The sequence below is a fragment of the Macaca fascicularis genome, chromosome 3 (assembly GCF_037993035.2).
Source record: "Macaca fascicularis isolate 582-1 chromosome 3, T2T-MFA8v1.1".
In the NCBI taxonomy this organism is placed as follows: Eukaryota; Metazoa; Chordata; class Mammalia; order Primates; family Cercopithecidae; genus Macaca; species Macaca fascicularis.
This window is the reverse complement of record NC_088377.1, coordinates 79,763,100-79,787,924: the sequence shown is the minus strand read 5'-3', so window position 1 is coordinate 79,787,924 and position 24,825 is coordinate 79,763,100. Positions and strand designations below refer to the sequence as shown.

The 24,825-nt window shown below is 48.9% G+C and overlaps 1 protein-coding gene across 47 annotated transcripts in view; it reads right to left on the bottom strand.

Annotated features, from left to right (window-relative positions):
- The window catches only part of GRB10 (growth factor receptor bound protein 10), a 203,955-nt gene that overhangs the window by 55,460 nt on the left and 123,670 nt on the right, over positions 1-24,825 (bottom strand). For 46 of the 47 annotated variants that reach the window (XM_074034979.1, XM_045389134.3, XM_074034977.1 and 43 more), the window contains one exon: positions 23,266-23,407. In XM_074034979.1, the coding sequence (XP_073891080.1) occupies positions 23,266-23,407 (142 nt within the window). Of the gene's footprint in view, positions 1-9,047; positions 9,221-23,265; positions 23,408-24,825 lie in introns of those variants that run through there. The other variant, XM_074035000.1, reaches the window with a different exon arrangement.

Sequence of the window (24,825 nt, the reverse complement as noted above, 5' to 3'; positions counted from 1 at the left end):
AGAAACAGCCAATCAAAGTGATGGATTGTCTGGACACGGTCCCCTCACCACCCAGGGAACTGTCACTAGAGCCCCAATGGTGCAAGGCCCTCGGCAGTGAGAAGAATTGGTCCAAAGCCACGTTGCGAGGAACTGCAGAGTCCTAGCCAGTGGCCAGCCCCCAAGTCACATGCCTTCCCACCATATTATAAGTGATATACAGCACCTGGCATTATTTATAAAGGTGAATTTTCTCTACCCACCCACATACTTATAAATACATAAAACTTTTGCTCCAGCAATGACACTGCTGGAAACCAACCTATCCATCTGTCTATCCATCCACGTCCCCATACATAACCAAAGACCTATGCATGAGAATGTTCATTTCAGCTCTATTCATAATTAGAAAGAGCTGCAAACAAAAGTAAGCTTATATGCCATTAAAATGGTATATAAGCATCTCAGTAGTGTCTTTTCCCATAGCAACGATCACCCTAGAACGTGAAAGCATGGAGGCCCTTGTTTCAGAGAGCTGTTCATCAAAAGAGAGTTGAGGTAAATCTATCACGGTACCTCCATACAACGCAACACCATGAAGCTGCAGGGGAAATCACAACAACGCACACCAATTTTGTGAAGCGATACACAAGACACTGTCCACAGTGTCACCTCTGGAGAATGAGACTAGAGTTGGAAACTGAGAAGAAAGTGAATCTCACCATTTACCAAATACCTTTTTGTAGTATTTGTTTCACTTTTTGCTTTTTACTATGAACATTACTTTTATAAATAAAATAGGTTTTCCTTTTTTTGGTCTCCTGGTTGGACATAGAGGTGATATAGTAATAAGTCATGGCAAACTTACTCCTGACTCTGAATCCCGTTTGTAGTGCTAGGGTCTGCAAATTGTCACGCCCTGACTGAACGAACCAGCTTCTTTCGAAAGAGATGAGTGAGGGTAGAGTGGGAAGAAAGTTTTCATGTGAACATCTCTGGGGAAAATGCTAGCTTCTAATGCATTCACGTTCCTGGAGGCCTTTTTCTCCAGAAAAGGAAGTAGCTCTCGGACCACTGGTGTAAAGATTCAACAACAAATCCTCCATCTCATCTACTGAGACTTAACCAGCCTGCTGCTGCAGGCACCATTCCCACCTGGCTAGGCCAGTGGGGCCAGGTAGGAACCCTGCTGCAGAGCCAGGCTCAAGGCTCCTCCACTCAGCCCAGCCATAAAGTCGGCAAGCGCAGGCATCCATAAAAGTACCACTAACTAAAAAGACGCAGAAAGTGTGGAGCATAAGATAAAATGTGCCTATTAATGGAAGATAGTCATTTAGGCATGAAGAGTACAATTCTCTCTTTGGACAGGAATCACACGGTCTCAGCAAAACAACAAAACAAACTCACTTATAACCTATCAGTGTCGAAATAGAGACCTTGGTTATATAGATATGGCATCTAACCACAGCATTTTATAACATAAAAAGCAGATCAAAATAGTGCTACAGAATTACAAGAGGGATTTCCACGAGTAACATCTTTTTTTGGAAAAAAAGTTTCTTTAGTGGTAATCAATCTTTAATGAAACATTCAACCTAAAACGTAATCTATAATTTGAAAAAATGTTTTCAGATTTGAGTGAGATTGGCTGAACCTTTTCAAGCCATCTCAGGCCCAGCTGCATGGGGGAGTGGGGATGCACCCTCGCTGTCACTCAATGAGCAGATGCTCCCTGAGAACCTTCTCTGTGCCAGGCACCAAGGTGCTGGGATTCGGGTCTGGAATAAAACCCCCTTGACTTTATGGAACTTCATTCAAGTAGGGGAGACAGACAAAAAGCAAAATTCAGAGACTGTCAGATGGTGGAAGGCAAAGGAAAAACATTCAGCAAAGGGTTGCTGGCTAAGAAGGTCCTCAAAGGCAGCAAAAGATGCCACAGGCCCACTGTGATGCTCCCTCCCAGGCGGCAGAAACTGGGGACCAGATGGGTCAGGAGGCTCCCACGACAACACAGGCAAGGAAGGTAAAGCCCAGGCCCGGGTCCCACAGCAGAGACAGGCAGGCACTGTCCAATTCTGGTACATAAGCTGAGGTGGCATGAAACTCCACCTCAGAGGAGTGAGGAAGGGAACTGGGAATTCTGATGGGGGGACTGGTCTGCCCCTCCGAGATGGGCATTTGGAGGTATCATGCTTGGAGGGAAGGATCAGATGCTGATTTTGGACCTGTTGAGCTGGCAGTGTCTTTTAAGCACCCACATGGTGGTGCCACGTCGGCAGCTGGAAACAGGAAGTCTGGGGCTGGAGGAAGAGTTTGGATGGGAATGTAAACCTGGAAATAATCAGCATAGGGACAAGATGGAAAGCTGAGGGAGCGCCCGCGGCTGTCCAGGGAGGGAGCGCACAGAGGAGACATGGAGTACCAAGGCCCAGTGACTGGAAAAACAGGAAGAGCCAGCAACGAAGGCTGAAAGAGAATGGCCAGTAAAGAGGGTGGAAACCCAGATGGAGCCATGGAAAGGAGACCAGCGAGTGACAGGAGCCCCAACGCCGCTGCAGGCCCAGCAAGCAGAAGACAGAGAACCCCTCTGGCTTTAGCCATGTAGATGCCGCCCTGATGGGAACAAGAGGAATTGAATAGCACAGCAGGGACAAAAGCTGGGCTGTTTTTGAAAAGCTTTAAAAAGGAGCGTTAGGAAACCAAGGAAAATGATAATCCTCCTCTGAAAACAGTAATTTTAACCACCGCCTTAATTTGTGAGGGAAAGGAAGGCAGAGCCTTGACCCAAGGCGGTAAGGAAGGCCCATCCTCAATTTTGCCTTTAGGAATCCTTATCCCAAGTCCTCTGCCGGCCCAAGGATGGCAGAGCACAGAGCACAGGTCCCCCTCCCATAGAACGCCTGGGGAGTTTTCAGTTGACCACATCTCTCCTGCAGCTACTCCCTCTGGGCTTCCAGAGTTTACCTTCTTCAGGGCAGTGTGCTGTGAGCCCAGCATACTACTTCTGGAGGTCACTAAGGTCACCGAGACACTAACAACGGACTTACTGTTTGAAGTGGTCCCAGGTCCTTTTCTTTGAAGCTTTTGAGGGGCATTCTTCTCAACTCTGTCGCTCCAATAGGAGAGGACAAAGGAAATATTCTGGGTGTGACTCCCAGGCCTCAGATCTACTCAATGTGGTCAGGCTAGCTCCTGATGGACGCATTAGTTAAGGGCACTGCCTCTTCTCCCTGCTCACGAGTGACCACAGGACTTGGGGGTAAGAAACCCATGTTGGGGAGCTGGGTGCTGATCCTGGCTCTGCCAAAGCAAGGATGACCATCTCCCTAGAAGAAAGAGCACCCGGAACTTCTATAAAAACAAGGCCATCGCCCTTGTACTTGCCTGCCTGGGATGTGCGGGGCTCCATTCTCAGAGGTGTGGACGGAGCGGTGAATAAGAGACCCTATCCTTGTCCTGGGGGACTGATGTTCTAGTGGTAAAAATATAGACCAAACATGTCACCAAACAAGATAATCTCAGAAGACAGCGAACAACATGGAGACCACAAGCAAGTGCTGTGTTAGAGGGAGGCTGGCCGGGGGCACTGCCTTTTCCAAAGAAGCCCAGGAAGGCCCAGAAGAAGACATGTGAACTGAAACCTGAATGATGACAAAGTGGCAGTGAAGAAAAGGTCTCAGGAAAGAGCCTCTGCGTGGAGACACCACAGGGGAAATGCACAGAGGTGGACATGACCTAGCAAATGTGAGGGACCAAGAAGGCCAGGGTGCCCAGAGCACAGTGACGACACACACGGGGAAGGGAATGGAGAATGGGACCATGCACCCCACAGGCGAGAGCTTGGATTTACTTCTGGGTGTGATGGGAGGACAGTGGGATTCAAATGACTCTCCAGAAATCGTACAAGAGCTGCTGGGCTATGGATGATGTGAGGCAAGGTGAGGTGAGCAGGAAACAGGCTGCTGTGTGGTCCCAGGCTGGGAATGGAGATGGCATGGTGGAGAGGACAGGAAGCACTGGATATGGGACACATTGGAGAGGGACAGCTGATTGGATTTGTACCTGAGTCAAAAGGGGAATCAAGGATATACTCCTCTTCCTTGGCCAGAGCAAATGAGCAGACAATGATCCCTTTTAGTTAGGCAAGGAGGCCTTGGTGTGCTTCGACCATATTTTCTTTTGTTAAATTTCACATGGCAACTAGAGACCCAAGGAGGGCACCTTTCAGCAGTGACTTGTCCTGGTTATAGATCTGGGTCATGAGCAGAGAGATGGCATCTGATGGCACGGGGCCAGATGCAGTCTCTCAGAGAGAGGACCACTAGAGTGGGGTAGGCTGAGGACAGAGGCTTGTGGGCCTCCAAAAACCCAGCAGCCTGGCAGAGCAGGAGAAAGCAAAGGGATGAAGGAGCAGAGAGATGAAGAGATCACAAGCTGAGGTCAAAAACACTTAGAGAAGCAAGTTTCTAGGAATCAAAGCTGTGTCAAATGCTGCTGAGATGCCACCAAAGATGCCACCCCAAACTGGCCACTAGTCTTGACCAGAGGCAGGACACAAGGCCCCTTGATGAGACCCATTTCGGGCAGCTAGTGGAACAGAGTGCCGACTAGGATGGGCAGGGGTGAAACCAGGAGAAGAAAAGTAGAGACACGGAGTCAAGCAGCTGGTCCTGAGGGGTCTGCAGAAAAGCAGCATAAAATGAAGCAGCAGCCAGAAAGGAATGTGGCCACAGGAGGGCTTCATTTAGATGAGACGTGTCAAGGCATGTCTGCACGCAGGCAGGAATGATTCTGGAATGAGGATGAAACTGTCCATGGAGGAAGGAAAAGGCAATGACTGCAGACTCAATGCCTTAGAGAAGATACAGAGGGCAGCTGCGAATGGAGTGGTGGCCCTAGCAAGATGTAAGGATGTGTTCCCTTGTTTGGGTGGGAAGGCAGGCAGGTGGGTGCTGATGGGGAACGGATAAAACGGGTGGTAGACACAGCAGGTGGCTCTCATTGAGAGCAGGTCCCGCCTACTGAGCCCAAGGCTAGGATACTAGGTGAGAGGTTAGAAGGGGGAAGAAAAGGGGTAAAAAGCTGTCTTTTTCATGAAAGTAGTGAATGAATTGGGAGTAGGAAAATCTCCTGGGAGAAAAAGAAATCAAGGGATAGAGAGAGGAGATACACCTTTTTCTTACTGAGTTATAAGAGCTCTTTATTTAGGATACTGCAAATGTAAATATTGCCTACTCCAGTATGACCTCATCTTGATGAATCACATCTGCAACATTATTTCCACATAAAGTTACATTCTGGGGAACTGGGGCTAGGACTTCAACTCATGTATTTTGAGGGGGACATAATTCAATCCATAACAGTGTGCAATAAGGCCCTAATTCAACTGCTCATTCAAATAGTTTGTAGCTGTCGAAGCACATTAAACTAAGCAATGATGCCACTTTCACAAGATTCTAACCTTGTATGCATTTGAATCTCTGAGTAGATGCTTCAGTGCACAGAACTTTCACTTTCCATTCTTCAACTCAAACCACGTGGTTTTCAAAACAGTAGCTTTATAACATCAAAGCCATTCTTTTGAAGAAGGTAATCTGTCACCATTGAAAGACCAAATCCAAATGGCCTCTTCTGTGTTTCCATCCAACCCACACTCTCGGTGGGGCTGGACCCTACTGACGACCCTCGCTGGACGCCCAGCCCCACGGGTCCCACTCAGGCTGTTCTAACCTCTTCATCTCAGGCTTCCATGTACTGTCTCCACTTGGAAGGGCCCTGATCTATTCTGGAAATTGTAGGTAGAATTTTGGATTTCAAATTTTCAAAAACCTAGATGAACATAATGTGCATTTCTAGTTCCAAATCACGGTTCCGCCGATTCAGTGGCTGAGACAATTCTATGGCATAAAAATTGTTCACCTATAGGAACAACTTTGGTTTCTATAGAAGCAACTTGCCCTTTATTAGGGGAACTCCAAATTACACCAAGGAGGGTGGATACAGAATAAGAGAAGAATGCCTTCCAGGGACTTGGGCCACTGACCTGATGGCTAATAAAAGAACAATGCCTTTGAGGGAGATGGCCATACAGCATCACCAGAGACACAGAGACAAGCCACATGCACCAGATATGTGTCCAGAGACCAGGTGATTCTAGAGTGGGAGCAGAGGGATTCTGAGACTTCTGCTGCTTGCTACCAAGCTATCCAATCAAACACCTGAAAATCTTTAGCATGAGATTGGTCAAAGCTAACACCACGCAGACTTCGTTGAGACTGCCAGATTTTTCTACCAAAATGTTTCTTTTTACCCATCCCTTCATTTTGTTTGCCTCATCCTTTGGCTTACTGCATACCAGGTTTAGATTGACTCAGAATTATCAGCATGGAGATAATTCACTCTTGATCCTCCAATGGCCCAGTCTTCTTTGGATTCCTGGCCTCAACAACACAATTCACTGCGGTCAGAATTCACATTTCTAAAGCTGTTCCTAGTTATGCTCTTGGTACCTACCAGAATCTTACTGGAATAAAATGAATAATTTTTGTCCCCTCTCAAGTAACTGGTTACAAAGGAGGTGTGCAACTGCTGAGTGTAATATACCAGGGCCCACTTCACAGTCCCCGCTGCTGGCCTCCGTGCCCGTCTTCAGCTGGCCCCAGTATGATGAGGGGCAAGGCATCCTCTTGGGCATGGGCAGCAGGCAGGCGCCATCTTCCTAGGCACCATCAGCCCTAGGCCATGGGCCCCAGTGCATGCTCTGAGGGAGGACTGTGTGGTGGGGCAGCAGGAGGTAGCCACAGCAGGAAGGGTCCGTGCCATGCTGTAGCACCGCCTAATGAAGCCAGGAACAGCCACAGCATACACAAGGGCTTGCACAAGAGGAGTACAACTCATCTCCCACAGCCTCCAGATGCTACTGCACTAAAAGCTGTTTGTCTCAGCCAGCCCCACCCGCTGCAACTGGGACAGCCAAGAGAGCGGGGGACTCGGGAAGAGATTTCAGGTCTGACATTTTCATCTCATAGGAAACAGCACACACATGCAGGTGTGTGTACACACATGCAGCTTAGGCTCTGCACAACTGCCTGCATGTATTCCAAACCACAACCCTCCCCGGGCAGGAAGAGCCCTCCCAGCCCTCTGAGCTCTCCCACACTCCTCTCCTTGGAAATTGCCAGAGACCACTCCAGCCACTGGCCTTCCCGGGCTGGTGAAACGATGCATCAGGAAGACACTCAGGTTTTCCTTCCACACACTTCACCACTGTTCACAGGGTCCGTGACTAGCCACCCCTGCCATCCCCCAGGTGGTTACAGGAAGAACCTACCCAAGTAAATTTGGTAGATCAAAAAAGGGCCTCTAAAGCACAGGCTGGAAGGGGCACACAACGACAAGATCTTCCTCTTTAACTGTAAGTGATTACAGACACTAATATAAATCTGGCTAGAAGTGTCACCATGAGGCTGTCACTGTGCTTGAGACGATGAAGTCTTTATTCCTTTGTGTTCTGTCTCCTCGGAAACCTTTCACAGTATACTGAGGCTCAAGGGCTGAAGGCTCAGGAATCCCCCGCCCTTGGGTGACGTTTATACACAAGGAAGCCGAGCATGGAAGAGACAACCCCCTTTGCACAGTGTGTTCTGCCAACAGAATTAGGAGTATTCCAGGCTTTTGGAAAGAAGGAAGGAAGCAGCTTCTCCTGAAGTGTGGGGGAATGCCTGGGGATGCCTAGAGCACCGTGGGGTCTCAGGGAGGTGGCTCTGTATGTGTTTCCTGTGGCCAGCGGCACCAGTTCAGAGCGTGCCTGGATCCCAGCAGTTGTGAAGAACCAGAGACAGATTAGTTGATGGCAATAAATGTTCTCCTGCCTTCAAGTGGCTGCTACCGAGCCTCACAGAGTCCCAGGCAAGGGCACCCCTGCAGAGCTTGCCTTGGTCTGGCCTTCAAAGACAAGTTCTGGTCAATAGGGAGAATTACTATGGTATGACCTGGTCAGTTCTGTTTTCTATGAGGTTTCTCCTCTAGAAAGAGCTCACTGCAGCATCAGTGCATGTTAAGAGGCATATTTTTGATTCTAAGCAGGGATTTTTCATTGTTTAGCATTTTATTTTGAAATAATTTGTTTAGCATTTTTACAAAAAATGTGCAAAAAGTAATACAAAAACTCTCTGTATATATTCTTCATCTAGGTTCTCCAAATATTAACATTTCACCCCATTCGCTTTATCAAATTCCCATTCTCTTTCCCTACCTATCTAGGAGAGTGGGTTGCAGACATCTAGCCCCTTTCCTGCTAGATGGCTGTGTGTGTATTTCCTATAAACAAGAGCACTCTCATAACTACAGCACAATGATCAAAATCAGGAAATTAACACTGATATAGTACCATTAGCTAATTTACAGACCTCATCCAAATTTAGCCAAGTGTCTGACTCCTGTCCTTTTTAGAAAAGGGAGGGGGAAACAATGTTGTTCTTGGTTCATGACTCAGTCCAGGACCCAAGCTGTGTTTGACTGCCTTGGCTCTTTAGTTCCTCAGATTTAGGTTTTGTTTTTGGCTTTTGTTTCTGTGGGTGTCTTCTATGACCTCCAAGCCCCTGAGGTTGTTCTCTAGAATGTCTCTTGGTTCTGGTTCAGCTGATGTCCCTTTGAGATTAGCTGTAGTTACGGTTTGGGGCAGGTGCCCCAAAAAAGAGATGCTGTGTCCCCCTGGGTGCCGCAGCTCAGGAGGCACATAATGCTGCCCTGACCCTTTTTTGGTGACATCAGTGTGGCTCACCTAGGAAGAGTGTCTGCCGGGTGTTTCCACACACATAAGTTATTATATTCCCCTGGCCCTTCATGCTGGCTCCTGTGTCTTTATGTCAGGTCCCCTTCACTCTTTAAGCATCTCCCAGGCAGCCCTGGCTCCTTTTATTGGAGAATGGTATCTAGAAATGATCTGAGCATTAGGTTGAACATATATATCAAGACAGAGGAAACGCAGAACTGCAAGTTGTCTTACAGACCATGAAAACTACGAGAAAGCAATGAAAATTACGAGAAATCAATAAATCACATCTTACCAATTCTGCTTAGATGCACTCAGTTGTTCAACTTCACTCCATTGCCCTAGTCCAGACAACACATCAGCATCTCCTGCACCTGCATCCCAACCGGCCATCCCACACCTCCTCCAGCCCAGTCCATCCTTCACACTGCAGCAGGCAAAGCAAAGTGCAAAGCTGCTTTCCCGTCTGCCACAGACCTCCTTTGCCCTGGATACCAATCTGCTCCTGAGACACCTAAGGCCCCGCCTTCCTAGGTGCTGCCTCCTCTATGCTATCTCGGCCATCACCCAGGGTGCCTGTGCCTTCCTCAACCGTCCTCATTACCTCTTTCTGGAACACTGTCTGCCTTCCAAGACAGTTAAGGTTTCCTCATCCTTCAGCCCCACTGATAGCTCTCCCCACATGACGGAATGTCCTGGCAGCATGTTGGAAACCATCTGCGATAATGTGCCTCTATGAGGTGATCAGCATTGGTCTCTCCCACTGGGTTATGGGCTCTCAGAGGGCGAAGCTGTGTCTGCCCTGCCAGCCTCAGACCCCAGCACCCAGGCAGTACCTGCATGTAGAAACTGCCTAAAATCTATCAGTGAGTGTGCATAAAAGAGGAACAGAGGACAGTAAGGGTGTTATTTCCTGGCTGTGTCCTGGTAGGGGAAGTTGGATCCCTGAGGAGACAGGCGCAGGGTGAGTGTAGAGTGTGAGATGTGCAAGCATGTGAGGGGTTTAGACAAGCAGACCCGAGGTCCTTGCTTGCTATTGGTCACTCTGATCCTCCAACCCAGGGCGATCCTGTGGACTTGAGACCGTGCCAGGGAGGCAGTGCGAGTAAGCTGTGCTGCACAGCTGAGAAAGACAGGATGTGGAACTACGGGAACAACGCATGCTGGAGATCTCCAAGTTCATAAGGTCAGAGACTCGATGTGGTGACTATGTGGTAACCTATGCAAATGCCACTAGACTCTCTTATTCCTCCATCCCTGTCACTGCAGGGCCATACAGGCCTGACTTGTCATACAATCACTATGCACCCAGAAATAGCCATGGAAAAGCTAGAGGGCTTGCTAAGGTGTCTGTGGTATTCTGAAGACACAAATCCTGGAGTCCCTGCAAACAGCTGCTGACCACCTGGGACACAGAGTTCCACCCCTGCTAGGGGAGGGCAGGCTTCCAAAGCCACCGTGTGCTACCACGCGGCGCCTCTGGGCCACTCTCTCGTTAGGGAGAATGCAGAGGTGGAGAAAGGCTCCAGGAATGGGGTCAGGGCTCGGAAGTCTTGAAATTCACTCTATCCTGGATGTGGTAATCAACATAAGTAGGTCTTTGCAGATAGATATCCTGAGCTATAAAACACCCACATATAAAACAGACACATATCCTGAGCTATAAAACATCCACAATCTTTTACTAGGGATCTGACTTCTAGGGTCTACCCAGGGGAAAGCATTCAAAATGTGGCCACAGCTGCATTGCAGGCATCCAGTGAAGCATCATTTATAGCACAGACACTGGACAACAATGCAAACATCTGGCCACTGCCAAGTAGGTAAATATGGCACAAATTGGTATTCATCAACATAGGTATTAGCTATCATGAGTGTTTTTTAGGAAGACCACATTAAGATACACAGAAAATACTTATGAGATGTAAATAACTGGAAACATATCTAAAATTATATCCACCTTTACTAAAACCTGATAAAATACCGAGGGCGAGGAACTGGAACAAACTCTGGGCAGATGGAAAGAGCTGACTTTGTTTTTAATACTGTTACAATACTGTTTTTGTGTCAGTTCAATGATCAGAGTCAAAAGGGCAGTCACACTTATGCTCTAAGGTTAAATGAAGAAGAAAGCAACATTGCTTCCCACTTCCTCGAGTGTCTGTGATGTTCCCACTGCTCCTGGCACGGCAACACAGCCTCTCATTCCCTTCCAGGATTCTGCAAAGAGACCAGGGACTATGTGAGCAGAAACACTACCCGTGAACAAAAAGAGAGGAATGTGCGCCGGTACATGGTGTTCCCATTTAAATCTTTTCGGGATTTCCTCATATAAATAAATCTGAAGAAGCCAGGGTTCTATAAATAGGGCTAGAAACTACTGCCCTGATTCAAGAGAATCTCTTGTAAGATGACAGCACAGAAGCTATTTTAGGGCAAAGTAAAAGATAAACCATGTTAGTCATTAGCATTTGGTTCTCTCAGGGACCAAAAAATAAAAATCACCAGCAGAGGGTATGTATTTGTAAACCTTCCCACACAGGGACTACGTCTGCGCTCTCTTTCCTAGAAATGTCCAGACTTGGCACCAACAGTGGAGGGAGGATGTTTACCAAATTCTCTTGTGAATTTTTTGGATTTTCAAAACACTCTCACTTGGTTTCCTCCACTAATTCTTTTTTTTTTCTTTTTTACATTTTTATTACTCAAACTACTTTTCCTTCAGCCAGTTAAAAGACTGAGGCGAGAGCCTAAGGAAAGAAAAACAGAAAAGACACGGAGGAAAAGAGATGGCCATTGTCCAGGCAGTGGCCTAGATGGCCCATCTCATCTTGGGTCTCAGCCAAGACCCGGAGGCCTAACACTTCTCGACTGTGTAAACTCTAGAACACTTTATCCTAAACTGGGTGGACCTGCCACATGCGCCTATTGCAGAAGAAAACAAAAGTCCCTCCGTGGCTGGTCACAAGTATAAATAAAGCGCCGACGTCCATGTTCAGTGAGTGTAACAGCCTTCTCCAGTGGGTGAACTGTGGATTCCTACTCAAAACCAAACACAAACCAGCAGGCTGTTCGCTCGCAGGCATGTATGGCAGAAACTGTCAGGTAGGTAAATTGGGGAAAGTGCATTGTCTAGTGGTTCCCCTTTTCCTGATGACATTTCGAGTCAAAGCAACAGCAAGAATTAGCAAATCAGTTTGCCAAGGTAAGTTATTTCCTGTTGCTAGCAAAAATAGGCGGTCTCTGTGAAAGCACTGATGGCCACCAATAACCGATGACTGCACACCGCCCTTGCCTTTGAGTCCACAGGAGCCTCACGTAGATGGCCACATGTGGGCAAGGCACAGACTTAGATTTTTGGCAAAACTATGGTGATTCTTCCTGTGAAAGACATAGATAATTTAAGTGCTCACATTTCCAATGCTCTTGACAGCTACAGATATGAAGAGGTATTCAACGCTACAATAAAAGATCTGTTTTAGGCCCCTCAAATTTAGAGGTTTATATTTTAAAAGATATTTGCAGTCCAGAGAAACACTAGTAGTTGGGATTTCACATGAGATTCCTGCACTGATTTCCTGTCTCATATTTAGCCAAAAAACTGGTCTGCTCCAGGTCACGACTGCCTCGCTGCAATTACATCACTTGCTCAGATGCAAACACGGGAACATGCAGGTGCCGTCACGTCGGGGCTTCGGGATTATTTTCAGGCTGCAGGGGCTGTGGTCCCTAAAGAGCTGTGAGAGACCTCAGCTTTAGCAAAGCTGCCAGAGAAGTTGAAAAAGTGAGGACGACATTCACCATTTTAAAAAATAATCATGGGCAAGGTAGCACCCTTTCCCAAAGTGGGTTCTGTGTAAAGTTTACAGGTGCTGACTCTAAAGCACTTCTGTGATCACAGATGTTTCAGATGCTCTAGCTTAGCTTGAGTGAATAGGTAAGTTTTCTTTTTCTGTAAGATTTTTCAGAGCCTCTAAAACCAAACAGGAAATGTAGAATTGCCAAGAAAACGATAGAGGATGCCAAATTTCCCAAACTTACTGAACCTGCATGTTTTTTCCCCTCCTCGGGACAACTCACGTAACTGGAATTCTAGAAAACGAGAGGTAAAAAATGTGGAGAGATCTCAGTCACCTCAGCAACGTCAGAGGAAGACTGAAACCAAGAAAGCCAGACCCTGTTCAAACCACGGAGAGCTGAGAGAGCCTAGCCAAGCCCCCCTTGGAAAAAAACACGTCTGGGCCACCCTGCTGTTAAAGCCTTGGCTCAAATGCAATACCCACAGCCACTGAGGCCCCCCGAACCCGCCAAGGCTGGACGCGGAGCTGCTCCCAGGTCACTCTGGGTCCTGCATCTATCCCCCATGCTGAGCTAAGCAGCTGTGCAATAATGTGTGTGTGCCCACATCTCTGTCTCCGGCTAGCCCGAGTCTTGGAAGGCAGACAGGACAGCACACTCATCTCTGTCTAGAGCCTGTCCAGGGCAGCACCTCACCTAGAGAAGTGCATCACAGGACCATGAGGTTAGAACATCCATCCTTCAGTGGTGTCCACGCTGGAGGACAAAAATGATGGTGAGCAATGCAATGGGATCTGCTACGTGTGTGGGTTTTGCTTGCACGGTTTCGGGGGTTCACACATCCCCTCAGAAGTAACTGAATGACATATGAGTGTTCACTTAGGCACAGTGAAATGCATTTCTGTCATTTGGGGCACTGCTGGGGCACACTGAGAAGACAACTTGAAGCTCGGGTCCTGAGTCTAAACCCACTTTTTGTGATGTATTTGTCAATGACCTTGGAAGATGACTTCATCCTCCCTGGGCCTCAGGTTCCTTAGGAGCACACGTCTTGTGGTCGCTCCTGCTCTACTTGAGGTCGTGAGGATGAAGGCAGTGATCACATGGCAAGGGGGTGGGCCACAGTAGCGGTGCCGTGTTCATGCAGTAAAGAGGCGTGGGGGGCGCAGTTGTGGTGCCGCGTTCATGCAGTAAAGGGGCATGGGAAGCACAGCTGCGGTGCCATGTTCACGTGGGAAGTGGGGGGTGGAGCATCGTGCCTCGTCCACAGAGGAAGTGGCGGGAGGATGCAACTGTGGTGCCGCATTCAAATGGGAAGTGGGGGTGCAGCCATCGTGCCACGTCCACAGAAGTGGGGGGCGCAGCCGTGGTGCTGCATTCATGCAGGAAGGGAGGTAGGGCACAGTCATCAAGCCATGTTCATGCAGGAAGTGGGGTGGGGTGGACGTCCTGCCACGTTCACACGGCAAGAGGGGAAGTAGCCATGGTGCAGATCTGACCGTCCCGAGCTCCAACACACAGAGATGTCAGCAGGGCCCACCTCCTCAGACAGAGCAGGAAATGGAAGTTTCCAGAGATGCTGCCACGCATCAGCGCTGGAGGTGGGTTCTGCCCCAGCACCTTCCGAACACCATGGGCAGGAGCTCCCCTTCCACACCGCAGCCTCTCGGTGCAGAAGGGAAATGGTTACAGGCAGGAGGCTTCCGCTGGGAGACAGGAGCCACGCAGTAGCAGAAGGAAAGGAGTTAGAGATGCAGGTGTGAGGGGGGCTGAGGACAGAAGATTTTAACTTGAAAATGGCGGGATGAGTTGAAGTGCACTTCATGCTGACTCTTGCATGGGTGAACCCACGAGGGACCATCCTGTGATGGCAGCATCTTATCCATCCTGCCAAGGCCAAGGCCCCAGGGGCTGCAGACCCAACTCACGGCAGCCAGCACCCCTCAGGGTCCCCAGCACTCAGTGTAAACTGCAGTTAGGCTCAGGCCCCAATGTCTTCTGATCTCCAAAGGCACCAGAAAAGGTGACACGGGCAGACTGTGGAGGTGCTAAGAGTAACAGGGCTTGCCAGAGGGTGCAAGGGGCCAAAGGATGGAGGAAGTCCATCCTCAGCAAAACCCACGAGCAAACTGCTCGGGATAGGCCCAGCTGCAGACGCACATTTGCAGGAGGCAGCATTCTCTCCATGCAACACATTCTGTGAGACCACCTGCACTTGGAGGCCAGGGCTAGTTTTGCTCATCAAAGATGGTCTAACACATTGCATGCAGTTAAAGCCTCAGGAGACCTAATTTTGACCATCAGTAAATAATTGTATGCACAAACCCCTATCCAAAGTGATTACTGTGGTTCCAGAAAATTAATTTTTAAAATTAAGCAGAGAGAGAAGAACTGATTGGAATTAAAACAAGATTTATGTGCTATTACTAACGGGGTTAAACTATGTGACTAATTGTGTTTGAATAACAAATGGAAAAATGTGCTCTAACAACTCATTATGTAGCTGCACGAGAATCTTTATCGGCTGAAAGAAAGTTTGGACTATCAAAGCCACCCCATAGTGTGCACTGAGCTTGTCTTAAGTTCATAAACAAACAAGTTCCTAATAGCATTACTGTACTTCTTCTTCACCAGCACTCCTCTCTATGGTGCCCCTGGGGACTCCCCGCCCTCTTGTCTCAGCACCTCTGCACATTTACTGTAGGAGTCAGTTCTCCGCCTGCTCTTGGTTTCTGCTTCTTCAACATGTGAATCTGTTCTCGGCATCATGAACCACAACCAACTCACTGGCACCTGTGGGGTCAGTGCACCCCACACGTTGCCTCAGTTGCCCTTGCCACCACTTCACATTTCTGCATACCTGGCTTACCCACCCGTATATGGAACAGCTGCTTCTGGGTGACAAGCCCAACTCTGGTCTCACCAGCTGCAGCTGTGGAGAGAGGACAAGTGCCGTGACACAGGACAAGGCTGTGGTGGCTGCTGTCTCCTGCCCTAGACATCCTGTTCTGCAAAAGCAACTCTCGTTACAATAGAGACCAGACGGGTTTGGTTTTGTTTCTTGCAGTCAAAGGCATCCTGAAGAGCAGGTGAAGCACAGTGTCCCACACTTGCCAGGAGAAGGACTCCCCACATCTCAGCAGCTGGTGTTACTACTGTCATTACCTGCGATGCTGTGGAGTTGGAGTCTGGCCCCATGCCCAGGTCCTTTGTCCTTCTCAAAGACCAAGCCCCTGGCAGTCCCAGGCTGGTGCATGGCAGGAGGGGCAGCTTCGTGGCAGTGGAGGTGCTGTCTTTAAAAGCCCCTGGGCCTCCTTCTCAGAGAGGTCTTCCTCTCCGATGGTCGTTACTCAGGATGTGCAAGGCACAATCAGGAAACCGAGGCTCCCTGATAAGTGAAATAAAAGCCTCCCAATACCTCCAAGGAATGAAGGGCTATTCAGAATTGGGCGCTAAGCTCCTCCACTGCTTGCACAACTGCATCTCCTTTCAGCAGCAAATGCCAGTGTGTGCTGCATTTGGGAGGTGATGCTTCAGCCCCAGGGAGGAGCCTGCACAGACTCAGAGTGTCTTCTCCAAACTCAGCAGGGTGCTGACCTTGGGGGTCTGTGGGGGGCAGGAAGAAGACTAAGGCTTTGGGCCCATCTAGATTGAGTACATTTCGTGCCTGTACCTCTAGTTGGCTGTGTGACTCCAGCCAAAGTATTTCACCTTGTGGAGCTTCAGGACCTTGGTTTCACCATATGAAAACAGTCTCTCCCTTGCAGCATGTGGAAGTGCTGTGAAAATTAAATGTGTAGTACCCACCAACCAATAGATGCTAAAAAACAGGAAAATTAAGATCTACCTGATAGAATCTCTTAAAACCCAAATGTGAGTCTTGGTCTAACATCATCTGATTCAACTGAAGCCTCTTCCTTGTCCATCTGGAATGCAGAGAAGCTATTCCTTATGCTTTCTGGTGATGCTCTTACAGACACCTGAGCTAGGCTCAAGGGAATCTACTTCAACCTTTACCAATTTTGCAAATTCTCTTCCATAACATATATTCATCTGTTGACTCATTATATTTTCAGTTATCCCTTGACTTAAAACATTGCTTTCAAAGGCCTACTGGCTGTCCCTGCTCCACGGGTGAGGATGACAGGGAAGAGGGCCCAGGGTGCGTCCTCAGGGCTGACGTGGAGATACAGCCAGCACAGCCTGGGAAGGGTGAGGCCACCCCTGCTGCAAAGTGAGATGCTGCTGGGACATTCCAGTGACAGGAAGTGGGACCCCAGGCAGCCCCCTCCCTGTGAATACTGACAGGTGAAGGGACCTTACCCCACAAGGAGTAAGTTGCACCTCCCTGTACCTCTCTGCGCCCTGTTCCAGCCTCTGGACCCAGAGCATGAGAGGCGTCCCTCCCACGTGTGTGCTGTAGGAAATAACCACAAGTGCCCCAAATGATCCTTAACCACTTCCCATTTTCTCCTTTGCCTCCTGCCACAGCCTCTCACCATCGGGTCCCTCCGCTTGGGATGAGCACCATGTGACTAGGGTCCTTCTCAGAGGGACAATGGCATCCAAGACAGAACACAACAAAGCCACTAGCTTCTAGAAAACCTATTTCTGTCAGAGCAGAATGGTCAAGCCAGCCACTCAGGAAAGGTCACACTGGACTTCTGACTGGAGCCACGTGTCTAAGTGACTGAGCCCTTCTCTCAGAAGCAGCAGTGGCTGCAGCTGCCATCCTCTTGGTGACACTTTTGTAGCTGCATGTGCAGACGTCATTTTGAAAGCCTATTTAATGTAATCCTTTTTAGATTCAGGCCATCATCCCAGCTTGCTGAGCCCTTAGTGGACGCTGGATCCAGTGCCCATCAGGGAGTGTCCCTGGCGTGCCAGGCACAGGGAGACAATGCAGACACCACAGGAGTCACCTCACAGGACCCCACAGCCGAACCCAGCAGGTCAGGACCTGCCTGCCAGGGTGTCTGCTTCAGCCCACACTGTGCTTACAGAACACTGAAATGTGCAAAATGTGGAGAGTTCAGGTTTTCAGTGGCAATTCTGATTTCTCTCAAAGCATCCAATTTTCTGGGGACACTGGTCCTGTGCTCCTGCTGGTCACGCTCGACTGGTGGGCGACGGCTGTGGACACAGGGCCCCTCCTCCCCAGCATGGGCACTGATGCTCAGTCTTGCCTTGAGGAGCTACTTCCGCCCTGACTTCTGACGTCGCTGAGCTGAGTCCCTCCTCACACAGCAAACAGCCAAGATCAGAATGCAGGAACTGAGAAGGCCTTTAGGACAACCCCCCTACAGGGTGTCGCACCCACCAGCCTGAACAGTCAAATGTACCTACACACATGGCTCCCCTCAGCCTCTCAGAGCCTTCCGAACGTCACCCAGCACCCACCAGAGGAACATGGCACCCCACTCACCTTTCTCTCCTCTCCCATGACCTTAAAGAGGTGTGGCAGAGGGAGACAGTCACCAGGCCATGGCGGGGGGCCAGTCCGCCTGTCAGGGTCCTCTACAGTGTGTGTCGGGGGGGCAGGGGGGACAGCTCTGGTATTTACCCAGGATTGTCTGGCACCTGGCCCAAGCCCCAGGTCTCGGATCACGTCCTCCTGTGGTGCCCCTCCCTCCCGACACCCGAGGCCAGCTCCAGGCACATTGCCTGGCGCTTCCTCAACTCAGAAGGCCCCAGTGGGTCTGACGCAAAGGAGGACCACCGCGGCCTGTGTCTGCCAGGGCACCAAGAGCAAAGGCAGCCTCACCATAGAGGCCCAGTGGCACCAACTAGACCATGGGCCCAGCCTCTTCGACAGGGGCATGGTGCTTGGCCTCGGGGATCACAAGTCTTTGCTGTATCAGTCACCCTTACCCACAACAGCCTGTCTTTTCAAATGAGTCATAAAGCAGTTAAAAATGCCCTGTTGATTCTTACCACAAATATCCAGTTTCCTGAACACTGACTAATTTAATTTCACCACCTTCTGAAGGAAAGAAATTAAACACTCAGAAAGGAATTCTTATGTATTTGTAGTTTTGGTAAGTCAATGAGGAGATATTATTAAACTTAAATAAATCAAATCACTGAATAAAATTAAATGCCATTTAATAAATGATGGAATGATCACCCCAGAAGCTATACCTTCTGACGAAAGTCACTCACTGGTGACAAGGAGGACTGCTGTCACCTCTAACAGACACTATGTAAAACCATACAGTATGGTTCCTCTATACACTCTCCTGGAGCAAAGGAGGATGTCTGCTGTTCCATGAGGGAACAGGTCTGTGTGCTCTCTCACTTTAATGGTGAAGCCATAGAGTACAACCTCAGGTAAATGCAAGACCAACAGACTCTGCCTTAAGTATTACCAAACAAGCCAAAACATTGCTCTTTTAAAATTCATCATCAACAACAAAATAAAACAGAAAGCCCAAGAAGTCTAGACAGACAACTCCAAAACATCTCACACTATTTATGACCACCCAAACACCAGTGAGTGCCCATGAGCCAGTGGCAGAGGTGGGTAGAGGTGTCTGGGTTTACCAGCTCCAGATTTCCGTGCTTCCATCAAGGGTCTGACCTACCCAGGTGTGGAACCCATAGCACGTTGGGCAAACTGCTCTCAGAGCTCCCCCAGCCCAATGCTGAGCAGCTGCAGGGCGGGTGCCACCCCAGGTGGGGGTATCAACAAGCCTGGGCAGGACCAGGGAGGTGAGACCGACCCTGCACTGCTCCTGTAGAAGCACCTGGGCAGGACCCCAGACCCAGAAGAGGAAGCAGAGCCTGGGCAGGGTGAGGAGGTTGAATCCAGGGCAGGTGAAGGACAGCAAGGCAGGAAGGAACAAGTGGGTTGTTGGATGGCGACGTCCCAGCACGTGGATCTCCGATCAGAAGTAGCCCCCTTTGCGCTGGTGTAAGTCTCCCCCAGCTGGAGGATCACAGGTTTGCAACTCAGCTATTCCCGCCAACCCAGATGACTCAGGCAAGCCCCATGGGTACCTTTAGCAAACTCGGCAAGCACTCAGGAAGAACCTGGCCAATGCAGGGTCACAAAGCCAGGGTGCAGTCATCGTGGAAGAACTTGGTAAGCCTGCCTGGGGCTGCTGCATGCTCTGGGATCCCCAGAGAGAAGACGCAAGGCAGCTGGGGAAGACCTCCTTGTCCTTCTAGCTAGAGTAACGGCTGCTTTCTTTTTGGCACATGCCTGTCAAGTCCTAGACCACCAACTACTCCATCCTGCTTCCTCTCAGATAGCTCTTCACTCTGTCACCATCATGCTAAGCTCACGAGAGTAGGACCCACTTTGCGGCCAACCTCTTAGTCTCAGGGTCTGGCAAAAGCCCCGGCCGTTGTAGGGGCTCATGTTGAGTGAAGGGAGAGAGCTCAGAGGGAGGTGGCATTGGAGGAATCTCATGCTGCTGAATAGGAGGCTGAGGGCTCTTCTCTACCCACGACTGCTCCCATGCAGAATTTTCCCTCCCCTCCTTCCTTTCATTAAGTCCTGTGGCCTGCAGCCTTTACAGGGCACTGAGTTTGTATCTTACATGTCTAGAAAGGAGCCACACCAGAGCTGCAGGTGGAACTCAGACCCGTGAGGGCCCACAAATGCTGCAGTGAGACCACTGCCACTCTCCCGCCCTGTCCCAGCATGCGGGCCAGGGGGCTCAGCATGCTGTGAGGAGCACCAGGTCCATGTCATGGCAGTTGCTTGCTCTCAGACCTGGGGTCTCTGGACACCAGTATCTGATCTCTCTTATCGCACTACAGAGCTACCAAGGAGTCACTTAAAAAGGAGAGAGGCAGGGCCAGGCGCGGTGGCTCACACCTGTAATCCTAGCACTTTGGGAGGCCAAGGTGGGCAGATCATGAGGTCAGGAGATCGAGACCATCCTGGCTAACACGGTGAAATCTCATCTTTACTAAAAATACAAAAAATTAGCCGAGTATGGTGGCGGGCGCCTGTAGTCCTAGCTACTTGGGAGGTTGAGGCAGAATAGCGTGAACCCGGGAGGCGGAGCTTGCAGTGGGCCGAGACTGCACCACTGTACTCCAGCCTGGGCAACAGAGCAAGACTCTGTCTCAAAAAATAAATAAATAAATAAATGACAGAGGCAGAAGAAAGGTACTAATACCTGTGTGGGAATTTCAGAAGGGTTTGGCTAAAAATCTTGGGCAAGAATGATTTTTCCTTTCTTATGGAAGTTTAAATATCTCTACTTTTTCCTCCCCTGTTCCCTCCTTCATGAATCTGCTATTTAATAGTGAACAAAATGACATGAATGAGGAAGTTTCCAATAACCTCATTATCCCATTACCTTCCATAGATTTCCTTATGCTTTCTTCTTTTTCTGTGTTAACTGAGTTCTTACCCGTGAGTGAAGTTACTTTATGTATTGGGTCCACTTTGTCAATTTTTCTACTACTTCAGAATCCTTGACTAGACTTTGGTCTCAGCATTACTTCCTTTGACTTGAATGAAGGGAATAAGAACATTAGATTTTTCTTTTCCTCAAGCAAGGGGCAAGGAATGGAGCCAAAGCTCTTTGCCCAGCACTGTCCCCCATCGTGATCCTAGATCCAAAGCCCTGGGAAGTGGCTGGAGGTTGTCTAGCACTTGCTACCCACTGCATCGGGAAAACACACTTTTCATGAGATCAGAAGTCAACACCAAGTACAGATAAAGAAATGTCCCTTCAAGCAAGTCGGGAAAAAAAAAAAAAAAAAAAGAACAAAGAACAAGGACTTTCTACAAGTAGCTCTGAGTGAGAAACATCCTTCCTGCTCTTATTTCTGTGGGCTTGAGGACACTAGTGACACAGACACCAATGCCACGTTCTCATGGGGAACTAGCTCTGATCCCAAGAAAAACATCAGCAGGCAAAATTCCCTGGTTTCCTTGTTCTGCTTACAAATTTGGACAATCCCTGGGGGTGGAGGCCAGTTTTCTTGCCAAAGGCTGAGAGAGCCAGATAATATTTTCATGGTCTTATTTTAGAATGGGTAGCTCTGTAAACAACCTCAGTGACAAAACCCACAGACAGCTTGTCTGGATCCTTATTTGAAGCAGAAGGTCACCGGCGAGGTAGACATCCCAGATGCACTTTAGACATGTGACAAAGTGCACAAGCCCAGCCAGTGCTGGCTCCCAGATGAGGGACACTTACCTCACCTTCTAAGTTTTGATAGTGCCATAATGCAGCCTGCTCCGGGGGCCTGAGGTCAGAACGGGACCCGTACTTGGGAGCCAGCGGGTAATGGAAGAAAGGTCTATCTCTCAAGAGGGCAGACCTTGCATGGCACGGGACAGGCAGATTTGCAGAGAAAGGGATGACTGGTCTGTCCCACTTGAGAACAGCAAAGGTAGGGAAGTGAGAGCAAGTAGGGAGAAGAGACGATTCAAGTAGAAGGGCAAAATAACTTCTAAACAACATGCATTTAGCAGAAGGAAAGTCAAGGTCCCGGGAAGCCGATCAGCATAGTGGCTACAACCACAGGCTCCGATCCTGAGGCCGGGTCACACTCAGCCGCACCATCAGGTCCCAGCCACACTCAGCTCAGCTGCTTATAGGGGCCTCCCTTCCCTCAACTGTGGAACAGAGGGAATATGTGTACTTAATTCACATGGGATGGCATGAGGAGGAAATGAACATACAAATAAACAAAAAATAAACATATCCACCACTTACAACAAGGCCTGGCACACAGAAATCCCTCACTCCATAAAGATCAGATGCTGCGGTTCTCATGATCACCTCCGCCCCTAGGGGTCTTCCTCCAGAGGCTGCAGCCCATCCCAGCTCACAGCCCTGCCAACTGGTGGGGAGGAACTTTCAACCCTTTTCTCTGGCGGTTTCTCTGCTAAGCTGACTTGCTGGCTGTTTGACCTTGGACACGTTACTGAAACTCTCTGTGCCTCAGTTTCCTCACATGGGGACAATGGTTGTGTCCTATCTACTTCATGGATCTACTTTAAATAGAAACTACAAGTTCAAAAAGGGGGCTATTGCCCTGTGGGTCCAGTGGAAACTTTTCTGCTTTCAGCAGATCATATTCAAAGTCAGGACTACAAGACAGAAACTCTTCAACTCCCATGTACGGACACCCAGCTGTCCGGGTGAGCCCAGCATTTTCACATCTATTATTGAGCCAGTGGTGAAACTTTTTCAAAGAACTAAGATTCATCTTTAAACATCAAATCATTGTTATTATTTGCGTTTTTATGAGACTTTTTCTAAAATATACAGATACATGGAGTTTAGATCAATAATGAAAAGAGGTTTAATTGGTTCATGATTCTGCAGCCTGCACAGGAAGCATGGTGCGGGCATGTGCTCGGCTTCTGGGGAGGACTTAGGAGCTTACAATCATGCCGGAAGGCAAAGCAGGAACTGCAGGAGTGGGAGTAAGATCACAACCAGATCTCGTGAGAACTCACTATCGTGAGGACAGCAGCAAGCCATGAGGGACTTACCCACAAGATCCAATCACCTCCCACCAGGCCCTGCCTCCAAAACTGGGGATTACAATTCCACATGAGATTTGGAGAGGACAACATCCAAACTGTATCAGCCTCATCGGACAACAAGAAAAGAACGGAGAGAGAAGATCCCAGGACTTCCCGCCCTTCTTCCCAAAGTAATAATCTGGCACATCTGTGCAGATCCCAATAATCTGGCATATCCCTAAGCCTGGGCCCCAGCCAGGGGCACACTCACCTGCTTTGCAGCGGCCTGGCTCGGAGGTAAAGAACCCGGCGTGAGCACAGGGGGGCTCCCAGGGCCACAGAGTTCAGGAAAAGGATTCGGGATGGCCGGCAGAGACGAGGTTCTAAATTGCTGGTCTTCCTCCTGAAGGCGCCTGGAAGGCAGGGATAAGTGCCTGTTAAAAGCTGCCATTCCCCACATGACCCGGTCTTACCACTGTGGTGATACACCCAGAAAGCGGGGACACAGGGCTTCTAGGAGTCACTGGCATGCCCACATTCACAGTGGCATCCTTCACAATAGCCAACAAGTAGAGGCAACCCAAGGATCAACAGATGGATGAATGGATGAACAAAATGTGGCATATCCATGCCATGGACCACTACTAGGCCATGAAAAAGGAAGCACATTCTGACACAGGCTACAACAGGCTGAACCCCGAAGACATTATGCAGAGTCAAACATGCCAGTCACAACACCAGAGACACTGTGTGATTTCACACAGTGAGGGAAGTAGCATATTCAAACCCATAGAAAGTAGAATCGTGGCTGCAAGGGACTAAGGGGAGGGGAATGGGGAGTTGCTATTTATTGGGGACAGAATTTCAGTTTCACAAGATGAGAAAGTTCTGGAGATTGTACAACCATTGTGAGTGTGCATTAATACTACTGAACCATATCCTGAAAAAACAGTTAATATGGTAAATTTTATGTTACATGTATTTTACTAAAAGGAAAACTTTAAAAAATTACAAGTTGTCATTCTCAGACCCAAAGGGTATCTGGTATCAATTCTCTTCTTCATTAGGCATCCCGGGGGGGACGGGGGTGCAGAGGTTCTGTTGTCCTGGGTGCGTGCTCATCTCAGGCAGCACTCAGGGCCTGACATGGCATCAGCTCCAAATACCTCATCCGTCTGATCAGTGAATACCTAATGTGTGAAAGGTTTTCTGCACAGGAGCGTTTTCATGAGGACAAGTGTTTGTCAATGTCCTTGAAATGAGCATTAATCTAATCAAATGAAAATACAAGAAAAGGCTTTGTGTGTTCTCACCTGAATTATGCAATGGATGCTTATTTATAGAAAAAGGTTGTTGATACTGAATTAACTCGAAATTATAGCTTCACGTATCTGTCCTCCCAAAGCCTGTGTCCACATTAGAAACACACCTTAGAAACACACGCTGAATCCACGCACCACCTCTACTTTCCTGGCACTTCTCCAGGGGCATCTGTTCCCTCCTCAGAAAAATGCACAACCCACTTGTCATACAACTATGCAACACACGCACAGTATGACGAATCAGAAGCAACTGTGAACAGCAGAGAAATCAAGTTCAAAGTCAAAGCAAATGTCAAGTGCCCGGCGCCTCCCCTCTGTAGAGTAACTTCTGGCCCACACCTCCAGGACACTCCTGGGCACACAGCCTCCTCCACCCTTCCTGAGGCCACGCAACCCTGTCCACAGCCTCCTACCTTCAAGGAGAGGGGAGCAACCCTCACATTATCTTCACTCAGCATTTCCAGTCCCTCCCCATGTTTAAACACACCTCAGAAACCCCCATCACAGGC